The sequence below is a fragment of the Ostrea edulis genome, chromosome 10 (genome assembly GCF_947568905.1).
Source record: "Ostrea edulis chromosome 10, xbOstEdul1.1, whole genome shotgun sequence".
In the NCBI taxonomy this organism is placed as follows: domain Eukaryota; kingdom Metazoa; phylum Mollusca; class Bivalvia; order Ostreida; family Ostreidae; genus Ostrea; species Ostrea edulis.
In genome coordinates this window covers 34,972,680-34,987,028 of record NC_079173.1, presented here as the reverse complement: position 1 = coordinate 34,987,028, position 14,349 = coordinate 34,972,680, and the positions used below count along the sequence as shown (strand labels likewise).

The following is a 14,349-nucleotide window of genomic DNA, read 5'->3' as shown; positions in this document are numbered from 1 at the left end:
GCAAATCTAGTCCATATATTCCCATAATACAACCTATCTACTGCAAATCTAGTCCATATATCCCAATAATACAACTTATCTACTGCAAATCTAGTCCATATATCCCCATAATACAACCTATCTACTGCAAATCTAGTCCATATATTTACATAATACAACCTATCTACTGCAAATCTAGTCCATATATCCCCATAATACAACCTTTCTACTGCAAATCTAGTCCATATATCCCCATAATACAACCTATCTACTGCAAATCTAGTCCATATATCCCCATAATACAACCTATCTACTGCAAATCTAGTCCATATATTTACATAATACAACCTATCTACTGCAAATCTAGTCCATATATCCCCATAATACAACCTATCTACTGCAAATCTAGTTCATATATTCCCATAATACAACCTTTCTACTGCAAATCTAGTCCATATATCCCCATAATACAACCTATCTACTGCAAATCTATTCCATATATTTACATAATACAACCTATCTACTGCAAATCTAGTCCATATATCCCGATAATACAACCTATCTACTGCAAATCTAGTCCATATATCCCCATAATACAACCTATCTACTGCAAATCTAGTCCATATATTTACATAATACATCCTATCTACTGGAAATCTAGTCCATATATCCCCATAATACAACCTATCTACTGCAAATCTAGTCCATATATTTACATAATACAACCTATCTACTGCAAATCTAGTCCATATATCCCCATAATACAACCTTTCTACTGCAAATCTAATCCATATATCCCCATAATGCAACCTATCTACTGCAAATCTAGTCCATATATTTACATAATACAACCTATCTACTGCAAATCTAGTCCATATATCCCCATAATACAACCTTTCTACTGCAAATCTAGTCCATATATCCCCATAATACAACCTATCTACTGCAAATCTAGTCCATATATCCCCATAATACAACCTTTCTACTGCAAATCTAGTCCATATATCCCCATAATACAACCTATCTACTGCAAATCTAGTCCATATATTTACATAATACAACCTATCTACTGCAAATCTAGTCCATATATCCCCATAATACAACTTATCTACTGCAAATCTAGTCCATATATCCCCATAATACAACCTATCTACTGCAAATCTAGTCCATATATTTACATAATACATCCTATCTACTGCAAATCTAGTCCATATATCCCCATAATACAATCTTTCTACTGCAAATCTAGTCCATATATCCCCATAATACAACCTATCTACTGCAAATCTAGTCCATATATTTACATAATACAACCTATCTACTGCAAATCTAGTCCATATATCCCCATAATACAACCTATCTACTGCAAATCTAGTCCATATATTTACATAATACAACCTATCTACTGCAAATCTAGTCCATATATCCCCATAATACAACCTTTCTACTGCAAATCTAGTCCATATATCCCCATAATACAACCTTTCTACTGCAAATCTAGTCCATATATCCCCATAATACAACCTATCTACTGCAAATCTAGTCCATATATCCCCATAATACAACCTTTCTACTGCAAATCTAGTCCATATATCCCCATAATACAACCTATCTACTGCAAATCTAGTCCATATATTTACATAATACAACCTATCTACTGCAAATCTAGTCCATATATCCCCATAATACAACTTGTCTACTGCAAATCTAGTCCATATATCCCCATAATACAACCTATCTACTGCAAATCTAGTCCATATATTTACATAATATATCCTATCTACTGAAAATCTAGTCCATATATCCCCATAATACAACCTATCTACTGCAAATCTAGTCCATATATTTACATAATACAACCTATCTACTGCAAATCTAGTCCATATATCCCCATAATACAATCTTTCTACTGCAAATCTAGTCCATATATCCCCATAATACAACCTATCTACTGCAAATCTAGTCCATATATTTACATAATACAACCTATCTACTGCAAATCTAGTCCATATATCCCCATAATACAACCTATCTACTGCAAATCTAGTCCATATATTTACATAATACAACCTATCTACTGCAAATCTAGTCCATATATCCCCATAATACAACCTTTCTACTGCAAATCTAGTCCATATATCCCCATAATACAACCTATCTACTGCAAATCTAGTCCATATATCCCCATAATACAACCTTTCTACTGCAAATCTAGTCCATATATTCCCATAATACAACCTATCTACTGCAAATCTAGTCCATATATCCCAATAATACAACTTATCTACTGCAAATCTAGTCCATATATCCCCATAATACAACCTATCTACTGCAAATCTAGTCCATATATTTACATAATACAACCTATCTACTGCAAATCTAGTCCATATATCCCCATAATACAACCTTTCTACTGCAAATCTAGTCCATATATCCCCATAACACAACCTATCTACTGCAAATCTAGTCCATATATCCCCATAATACAACCTATCTACTGCAAATCTAGTCCATATATTTACATAATACAACCTATCTACTGCAAATCTAGTCCATATATCCCCATAATACAACCTATCTACTGCAAATCTAGTTCATATATTCCCATAATACAACCTTTCTACTGCAAATCTAGTCCATATATCCCCATAATACAACCTATCTACTGCAAATCTAGTCCATATATTTACATAATACAACCTATCTACTGCAAATCTAGTCCATATATCCCGATAATACAACCTATCTACTGCAAATCTAGTCCATATATCCCCATAATACAACCTATCTACTGCAAATCTAGTCCATATATTTACATAATACATCCTATCTACTGGAAATCTAGTCCATATATCCCCATAATACAACCTATCTACTGCAAATCTAGTCCATATATTTACATAATACAACATATCTACTGCAAATCTAGTCCATATATCCCCATAATACAACCTTTCTACTGCAAATCTAGTCCATATATCCCCATAATGCAACCTATCTACTGCAAATCTAGTCCATATATCCCCATAATACAACCTATCTACTGCAAATCTAGTCCATATATCCCCATAATACAACCTTTCTACTGCAAATCTAGTCCATATATCCCCATAATACAACCTATCTACTGCAAATCTAGTCCATATATCCCCATAATACAACCTTTCTACTGCAAATCTAGTCCATATATCCCCATAATACAACCTATCTACTGCAAATCTAGTCCATATATTTACATAATACAACCTATCTACTGCAAATCTAGTCCATATATCCCCATAATACAACTTATCTACTGCAAATCTAGTCCATATATCCCCATAATACAACCTATCTACTGCAAATCTAGTCCATATATTTACATAATACATCTTATCTACTGAAAATCTAGTCCATATATCCCCATAATACAACCTATCTACTGCAAATCTAGTCCATATATTTACATAATACAACCTATCTACTGCAAATCTAGTCCATATATCCCCATAATACAATCTTTCTACTGCAAATCTAGTCCATATATCCCCATAATACAACCTATCTACTGCAAATCTAGTCCATATATTTACATAATACAACCTATCTACTGCAAATATAGTCCATATATCCCCATAATACAACCTTTCTACTGCAAATCTAGTCCATATATCCCCATAATACAACCTATCTACTGCAAATCTAGTCCATATATCCCCATAATACAACTTATCTACTGCAAATCTAGTCCATATATCCCCATAATACAACCTATCTACTGCAAATCTAGTCCATATATTTACATAATACATCCTATCTACTGGAAATCTAGTCCATATATCCCAATAATACAACCTATCTACTGCAAATCTAGTCCATATATTTACATAATACAACCTATCTACTGCAAATCTAGTCCATATATCCCCATAATACAACCTTTCTACTGCAAATCTAGTCCATATATCCCCATAATACAACCTATCTACTGCAAATCTAGTCCATATATCCCCATAATACAACCTATCTACTGCAAATCTAGTCCATATATTTACACAATACAACCTATCTACTGCAATTCTAGTCCATATATCCCCATAATACAACCTTTCTACTGCAAATCTAGTCCATATATCCCCATAATACAACCTTTCTACTGCAAATCTAGTCCATATATCCCCATAATACAACCTATCTACTGCAAATCTAGTCCATATATCCCCATAATACAACCTTTCTACTGCAAATCTAGTCCATATATCCCCATAATACAACCTATCTACTGCAAATCTAGTCCATATATCCCCATAATACAACTTATCTACTGCAAATCTAGTCCATATATCCCCATAATACAACCTATCTACTGCAAATCTAGTCCATATATTTACATAATACAACCTATCTACTGCAAATCTAGTCCATATATCCCCATAATACAACCTTTCTACTGCAAATCTAGTCCATATATCCCCATAATACAACCTATCTACTGCAAATCTAGTCCATATATCCCAATAATACAACCTATCTACTGCAAATCTAGTCCATATATTTACATAATACAACCTATCTACTGCAATTCTAGTCCATATATCCCCATAATACAACCTTTCCACTGCAAATCTAGTCCATATATCCCCATAATACAACCTTTCTACTGCAAATCTAGTCCATATATCCCCATAATACAACCTATCTACTGCAAATCTAGTCCATATATCCCCATAATACAACCTTTCTACTGCAAATCTAGTCCATATATCCCCATAATACAACTTATCTACTGCAAATCTAGTCCATATATCCCCATAATACAACCTATCTACTGTAAATCTAGTCCATATATTTACATAATACATCCTATCTACTGGAAATCTAGTCCATATATCCCCATAATACAACCTATCTACTGCAAATCTAGTCCATATATTTACATAATACAACCTATCTACTGCAAATCTAGTCCATATATCCCCATAATACAACCTTTCTACTGCAAATCTAGTCCATATATCCCCATAATACAACCTATCTACTGCAAATCTAGTCCATATATATTTACATAATACAACCTATCTACTGCAAATCTAGTCCATATATCCCCATAATACAACCTATCTACTGCAAATCTAGTCCATATATCCCCATAATACAACCTATCTACTGCAAATCTAGTCCATATATCCCCATAATACAACCTTTCTACTGCAAATCTAGTCCATATATCCCCATAATACAACCTATCTACTGCAAATCTAGTCCATATATTTACATAATACAACCTATCTACTGCAAATCTAGTCCATATATCCCCATAATACAACCTATCTACTGCAAATCTAGTTCATATATTCCCATAATACAACCTTTCTACTGCAAATCTAGTCCATATATCCCCATAATACAACCTATCTACTGCAAATCTATTCCATATATTTACATAATACAACCTATCTACTGCAAATCTAGTCCATATATCCCGATAATACAACCTATCTACTGCAAATCTAGTCCATATATCCCCATAATACAACCTATCTACTGCAAATCTAGTCCATATATTTACATAATACATCCTATCTACTGGAAATCTAGTCCATATATCCCCATAATACAACCTATCTACTGCAAATCTAGTCCATATATTTACATAATACAACCTATCTACTGCAAATCTAGTCCATATATCCCCATAATACAACCTTTCTACTGCAAATCTAGTCCATATATCCCCATAATACAACCTATATACTGCAAATCTAGTCCATATATTTACATAATACAACCTATCTACTGCAAATCTAGTCCATATATCCCCATAATACAACCTTTCTACTGCAAATCTAGTCCATATATCCCCATAATACAACCTATCTACTGCAAATCTAGTCCATATATCCCCATAATACAACCTTTCTACTGCAAATCTAGTCCATATATCCCCATAATACAACCTATCTACTGCAAATCTAGTCCATATATTTACATAATACAACCTATCTACTGCAAATCTAGTCCATATATCCCCATAATACAACTTATCTACTGCAAATCTAGTCCATATATCCCCATAATACAACCTATCTACTGCAAATCTAGTCCATATATTTACATAATACATCCTATCTACTGAAAATCTAGTCCATATATCCCCATAATACAACCTATCTACTGCAAATCTAGTCCATATATTTACATAATACAACCTATCTACTGCAAATCTAGTCCATATATCCCCATAATACAACCTTTCTACTGCAAATCTAGTCCATATATCCCCATAATACAACCTATCTACTGCAAATCTAGTCCATATATTTACATAATACAACCTATCTACTGCAAATCTAGTCCATATATCCCCATAATACAACCTATCTACTGCAAATCTAGTCCATATATCCCCATAATACAACCTATCTTCTGCAAATCTAGTCCATATATCCCCACAATACAACCTATCTACTGCAAATCTAGTCCATATATCCCCATAATACAACCTTTCTACTGCAAATCTAGTCCATATATCCCCATAATACTACCTATCTACTGCAAATCTAGTCCATATATTTACATAATACAACCTATCTACTGCAAATCTAGTCCATATATCCCCATAATACAACCTATCTACTGCAAATCTAGTTCATATATTCCCATAATACAACCTTTCTACTGCAAATCTAGTCCATATATCCCCATAATACAACCTATCTACTGCAAATCTAGTCCATATATCCCCATAATACAACCTATCTACTGCAAATCTAGTCCATATATCCCGATAATACAACCTATCTACTGCAAATCTAGTCCATATATCCCCATAATACAACCTATCTACTGCAAATCTAGTCCATATATTTACATAATACATCCTATCTACTGGAAATCTAGTCCATATATCCCCATAATACAACCTATCTACTGCAAATCTAGTCCATATATTTACATAATACAACCTATCTACTGCAAATCTAGTCCATATATCCCCATAATACAACCTTTCTACTGCAAATCTAGTCCATATATCCCCATAATGCAACCTATCTACTGCAAATCTAGTCCATATATTTACATAATACAACCTATCTACTGCAAATCTAGTCCATATATCCCCATAATACAACCTTTCTACTGCAAATCTAGTCCATATATCCCCATAATACAACCTATCTACTGCAAATCTAGTCCATATATCCCCATAATACAACCTTTCTACTGCAAATCTAGTCCATATATCCCCATAATACAACCTATCTACTGCAAATCTAGTCCATATATTTACATAATACAACCTATCTACTGCAAATCTAGTCCATATATCCCCATAATACAACTTATCTACTGCAAATCTAGTCCATATATCCCCATAATACAACCTATCTACTGCAAATCTAGTCCATATATTTACATAATACATCCTATCTACTGAAAATCTAGTCCATATATCCCCATAATACAACCTATCTACTGCAAATCTAGTCCATATATTTACATAATACAACCTATCTACTGCAAATCTAGTCCATATATCCCCATAATACAACCTATCTACTGCACATCTAGTCCCTATATACCCATAATACAACCTATCTACTGCAAATCTAGTCCCTATATCCCCATAATACAACCTATCTACTGCAAATCTAGTCCATATATCCCCATAATACAACCTATTTACTGCAAATCTAGTCCATATATCCCCATAATACTACCTATCTACTGCAAATCTAGTCCATATATCCCCATAATACAACCTATCTACTGGAATTCTAGTCCCTATATCCCCATAATACAACTTATCTACTGCAAATCTAGTCCATATATCCCCATAATACAACCTATCTACTGCAAATCTAATCCATATATTTACATAATACATCCTATCTACTGGAAATCTAGTCCATATATCCCCATAATACAACCTATCTACTGCACATCTAGTCCCTATATCCCCATAATACAACCTATCTACTGCAAATCTAGTCCATATATCCCCATAATACAACCTTTCTACTGCAAATCTAGTCCATATATCCCCATAATACAACCTATCTACTGCAAATCTAGTCCATATATCCCCATAATACAACCTATCTACTGGAATTCTAGTCCATATATCCTCATAATACAACTTATCTACTGCAAATCTAGTCCATATATCCCCATAATACAACCTATCTACTGCAAATCTAGTCCATATATTTACATAATACAACCTATCTATTGCAAATCTAGTCCATATATCCCCATAATACAACCTATCTACTTCAAATCTAGTCCATATATATGTCCCCATAATACAACCTATCTACTGCAAATCTAGTCCATATATCCCCATAATACAACCTATCTACTGCAAATCTAGTCCATATATCCCCATAATACAACTTATCTACTGCAAATCTAGTCCATATATCCCCATAATACAACCTATCTACTGCAAATCTAGTCCATATATCCCCATAATACAACCTTTCTACTGCAAATCTAGTCCATATATCCCCATAATACAACCTATCTACTGCAAATCTAGTCCATATATCCCCATAATACAACCTATCTACTGCTAATTTAGTCCATATATCCCCATAATACAACCTATCTACTGCAAATCTAGTCCATATATCCCCATAATACAACCTATCTACTGCACATCTAGTCCCTATATACCCATAATACAACCTATCTACTGCAAATCTAGTCCCTATATCCCCATAATACAACCTATCTACTGCAAATCTAGTCCATATATCCCCATAATACAACCTATTTACTGCAAATCTAGTCCATATATCCCCATAATACAACCTATCTACTGCAAATCTAGTCCATATATTTACATAATACATCGTAAAGTAAGAAAGATAGATTTTTATTCCCCGAATAACATTTCTTACACGTGCACAATCTGTGTGACGTAAGCATGAGTTCCTTTGATGAGGATGAAATTATTGATAATCCGTGTGACGTAAGCATGGGTTCCTTCGATAAGCATAGGTGGATCCAGGAGTTAATGAAAGGGGGGGGGGGTAGCACTTGATCTTTTACGTACTTTTCACAACATCCATCCCTACCCCATTTACCCTTTACTGGTGTACATAATATCTTGGGGGATGGTAAGACAGTCTTCATATCTGAAAATGCTTAGCTTATTTACTACTTGTTTCCAAAATTCTAGTCATTCTAATCTCCATACTCAAACCTGATTTTGCAATGGGGAAAAAAAGACAAAACAAGCTGATTTAAAAGTTACTCCCAATATGCCGGGGTAAATATTGCAAAATCCTGCATTCTGAGCATTTCCTGGCACTTCTTGTTCACTTTCAAATTGTCTACTTCTTAAACAAAACTTTTATGTTACATATACTTTTTAAAAATTCTTAAGTGATGCTTGTATCTGACGAAAATACCGTTACTATACGAGGGATATCAGTGGTCTTATTTATCCTAGAATTAAATGATAGACTGCTGTTGATAAATTTGAGTGATGTAAACTTGTATCCACCTTTCATATCATTTTGACTCAAAGACTCGTTAAAATTGAATAACTCTAAAACTTTTTGGTCCGCAAAAAGGGGGTCCGGACTCCCTGGATCCCATTCTGGATCCACCCTTGATGAGGATGTATAAATAGGAAACAGGCAAAAGATTGTTAATGACAATCCGTTGCAGAATGGGAATATTCAAATTATTGTTCATAGTGTTAAAACACGCTGTGTTTGTCTGCGTGTCAGGGATCTTAATCTGATAAAGGATGTTTTGATATATATTATAATCGGGGTCCATCGACGTTTTTGTTAACCTGTTTAAGTTCAATGTTAAGTGTGCATACATAATGAAGAGAAATTGCGAATTTTCCAAATATAACGGCTTATATTGATGACGTTTTATTAACATATTATTTCCTTCTTTTCAGGGTTCATTTGTCTCCATCATCTACTGTTTTTGTAATGGGGAGGTGAGATTAAAAATGATTACATTGCTAATCAGTAAAACCTGTCTAATCCGACATGCACTGGGAGACAATTTTTTGTCGGAATACACAGTGTGTCGAAAAAAAACCTATGAAAATATGAAATTGAAAATGACAATAATGCCCAGTGAAAGGGATTGCACAGGTGTCGGATTATGCAGTTTTCACTGTATACAACACCGTTCTGTCTAGATGCACCCCCAGAAGAAGATGTCACATTTATACTGTACACAGGGTTAATTTCGTTCTGTGGTTATTTTTTGCCCTTGCACACTTGAAAACCGTTTCATTCCGTTTTGAATTCGTCCAGACACAGAAAAGAGATAATCAAGTAAAATGAATTGACTGTACTAGTCTTAATGACAACGAAAGCAAAAGGGACGAAAATAAAATGGAGGCGAATTAAATCAATTATGTCTGAATCAAGTGTTATACGTTGACATTAATTTTTTTTTTTAAATTCCACCCGCATATCTTCTTCTCAAACTTAAAAACAGTTCAAAATCGGTATATAATCATTTAGCATTGTATCGTTTATCAACATTTATATACAGTGTGATGAATTTTACAATCTACAAGAGAGTCATTAAATTGGTTTATAGGACTGAATCACATGAACATTTTTATCGATATCGCATGTTGGTTAGAAATGATACCTTATAGATTTTTGTATCATTACTTCCTGAGTATATATGTATATCATGGAATTAAAAAATCTTCTAGCGATGATTCTAAAATATGATTTTTTTATGATATCATTATTAGTTATGTAACCGAGAAGATGGGAATCTGCAGTAATAGACAATCTTGTCTGTTTCCACACGAAAATTGCATGGTTATGTAAAGAAGCAGAAACACAGAGATTTGTCACCATCACTCCATGTTTTCAAGTAGCAAAATACTGCTGGGTTACTATAAAGTATTATGCACCGGCAAACAAAAGTTTCTGTCGGAATACTCAATATGTCAAAATAAACAGTGTAAAAATGATATTCGGAATGAAAATAAAGGTCGGAATGCCCAGTGAAACAGATTGTATGGGTGTCGTATTATGCAGTTTTCACTGTATAAATATGAAATAGAACTATATTTCAATGAACAAATTGTAGGTACTGGTACTCCTGAGGCGAAGATGGGATCAACACAGAGTGATGCTACTGAGGGAACAGAAGCGCACGCACTCCGCTACAGCTTCTACGACATATACCTTTATGGATCACACGTCACTAACACACGCGCCATGAAATTGTCTTATGTTCTGTAGTTGAGCTCACAGGGTTAACATTGCTATTACTACGAATAAGCTAAAGTTTAACATTGCTATTACTATGAATAAGAGTCTAGTGTTCTTGTTTTCATCACTTGTCAAAGCAAAGTCGACGAATGCGTGATTGAAATTGACACGTTTACTCTGCATTAGCGTTCGCTGACAGTTCCTGTAGATGCAAGCTTCAATCATTTCTGCAAAGAGTGATTTCATATGTTAAAGGTCGAGAACACACAAAGGCCATAGACAGAATAACCAGTCTCCTTTTCTTATTCGTTGCACAGGTAATTGTATCGCTTTGGTTCGAATTTACCATTAAAGACAAGGTACAGAACCCTATTATCTTTAGAGAAGTCGAGAGGCATAGCCTTCATCGACTTCTCTTCGCAATTAAGCATTCATATTTTGATTCTGGAAAACGTGTAAATGCCGGAGTCGGTGACGGTTTATGCTTCGACTCAGATTTGCCTGGATTTACGCAATTTAGACAACATGTACAGCAATGCACAAAACCGTCACAAGGAAATCAAAACTTACTTGCTTTTAATCCATTTTCAACATGTTCCCTGTCACGGGTTTACGTTAACTGGTCTTGGGAGCTGTCACAATAGGGGACCAGTTAAGAGAAAAGCAGGCTGACGTAATCAGAGTCGTGATTACCTGTGATTCGTTCTTTCATGTATGTAATTCTTAATAGTGGTAGAGAAATGAAACCAAATTACAGTGTTTTTGTCATTTGTTATATGCACTGTACATTGCCCCGTGACTAATTCATTTGTAGAATTATTTGTGTATGATTTGTTTCTTGTAATATTAGATACGATTGTTTCTGTTTGATAAATTGGCCAAATCAGATCATCTTTAAAGTTGTTTGTTCCGAATTTCGACAAATTTTGCCCACCTTGTAAAACACTGTCGTACTAGTACATGTATTATGAGGCTCTATGTACAACATATAATAAATTATATCCCTTGTTTTAACAAAATGTTTTCGTTTTAAATTGGTGTCACTCGGTTATTTCTAATGCGTATTCAGAAGATAAATCAAGCGGCATTCACGTGTCGAGTTCGGTAAGATGATCGGCGGCTTGGTGTGTAAAGCTGTGTATTGTGTTACTACAGTACCGTGCCATATAAAAGAGAAATAAAAATATCAAATACCTCTCAGTAATTCTTTGTTTTATGCTCTTTGAAACCTAAATTTGCGTCATGGTTAATAGCATTATGTTGGGATACCCTTCATGCGCGTGTGGCTATTTATAGACGCCTAACAGACTAAATTAAATGTTACGATAGTGACAACATCCTGTTTCATATATAGACGCACAGATAGAGACCGAGGAAGATATTTAGTTTTTCTATTTTAATTAGAGAGTTCGCACCTGGGATTTAGAGTAATATCTATTTATGATTTCTATATTGAAGGAGAATTAGGAAATTAAAAAGAAAAACTGGGGTCGCAGTGCTCTAAACATGACCTTTAGGCACTTGGAATTGACTCGAGAGATTTATTCAATTAAACTTGATTTGTCTGTTGGTGTCAACACAATATAAGCAACACAAACTAATCATTACATAAAATAGATACATAATCATGTATTCTAACAATACAAACTTTAAAATAAAGTTTAATACTAGTAATGGAAATAAATAATGACCTTTTTGCACATATACACGAAACAATTCATGAAATCAAATTTGAGATTTTAGGAGTAATGTCAATTTCTAAAATTTCACATAATTTTCAAGGGTTGTCTTAAAATTTAAAATGAAACTAAAAATGTGGGAGTTGAGATCAAATTTTTAATGTATTGGCGAAAATACTGAATTTTTCTACAAAATTTCGAGTAAATTAATTCAAATTTTTTTTAAGAATCGGTATTTTGTTTGTAAAAATATATCAACCAAATCAATGGATTACAACATCTGACCAAGTCTCAACTACTTGTATCATAAATCATAAAACTGAAATACACGTATAGGGGTATAAAAATAGATATACATGAACTGGATGAAACAGAATCTGTAATATCATGTAGATTTAGAATTTTTTGATTAATTAATCTTTTCGCCACAAAATATAGTCCTCACCGAACCCTTTCAAAATTTGAACTGACACAAACATTTTCAACTGGATAGGGTTCAGTAACAAATGTGCAATATGTTTGCACCAATGGGATCAGTATTGAACCAGTAAATACTTAGTTGTAGCATCCTACGCAGTTGTGTTCAAAAACTCAGGAACTACAAAATGTAACTTCCCTAATCCGTTTTAGGATTGAATGGGATGTATTCATGGGTCTCAAGATTGTTGGATATGTGACAATTCCCACACCGCTTTTGAGAATTCTAGAGGTTGAAGTTTCCCCGGTAGATGGCGTTTTTCTAAGTACATGTAGTATATAAGTAGGATATATCGGGGGATAAGTTCAGTGAGGGTCGATCGGCCACAGATGAAGAATAGCAAGCTATCTTTAAGAAGCCCTTCCCCCGACTATACTGTGGGGATTCGAGGGCGATCGACTCGAGGAAGAGGAGATGGACCCATCCACCACCTTCTGGAGGACCTAACCATCCCTGGATCTTCAAGAAGACCCGCCCCGTTCCCAGGGATTCCTTGTAATATCAAAGTATTTGCTCTTACTAGAAAAGGGTCAAAACCTATGTATGAGAGTAAGCCAACAGTAAATCCCAAGGGTAAGGAATAGTGGGCTAATATTTTGAAATAACTGATGTACAATGAAAAGAAATTTACTATAGTCCATTCCTGGTGACAAAGGATAGCCAATTGCAATGGTTTCAATACAGACCTAACCATCATATCTTAACTAACAACAGTTTCATGTATAGAATAGGTAAAGCCGATACAAATCTATGTACCTTTTGTGAAGAAGAGGAAGAACAATCTTTCATTTAATTTGGCAATGTCCTATTGTTCAAGAAGTTTTGGATAACTTTATTTCTCTATGTCAGTCAAAATAAATAAATTTGAATTTAAATGCTAGATTTTTCTTTTTTGGTGACACCCCCACCCCTCCCAGTAATGTTTCAAATTTTATCAATAGTACATTAATGCTAATGAAGCAATATATATACAAAGTTCGTTGTCAGAATACCTGTCCATCTTCTCAAGGTTTCTTAA

At 34.1% G+C, this 14,349-nt stretch overlaps 1 protein-coding gene across 1 annotated transcript in view; it reads left to right on the top strand.

Moving 5' to 3' along the window:
* The window catches only part of LOC125665894 (calcitonin receptor-like), a 63,094-nt gene extending 50,747 nt beyond the window's left edge, over window positions 1-12,347 (top strand). Inside the window, exons 11-12 of the mRNA XM_048898853.2 lie at window positions 9,884-9,925; window positions 11,050-12,347. Of these exons, the coding sequence (XP_048754810.1) occupies window positions 9,884-9,925; window positions 11,050-11,184 (177 nt within the window). The 3' untranslated portion in view covers window positions 11,185-12,347. The remainder of the gene's footprint in view (window positions 1-9,883; window positions 9,926-11,049) is intronic.
* The last annotated feature ends 2,002 nt before the right edge of the window (window positions 12,348-14,349 follow it).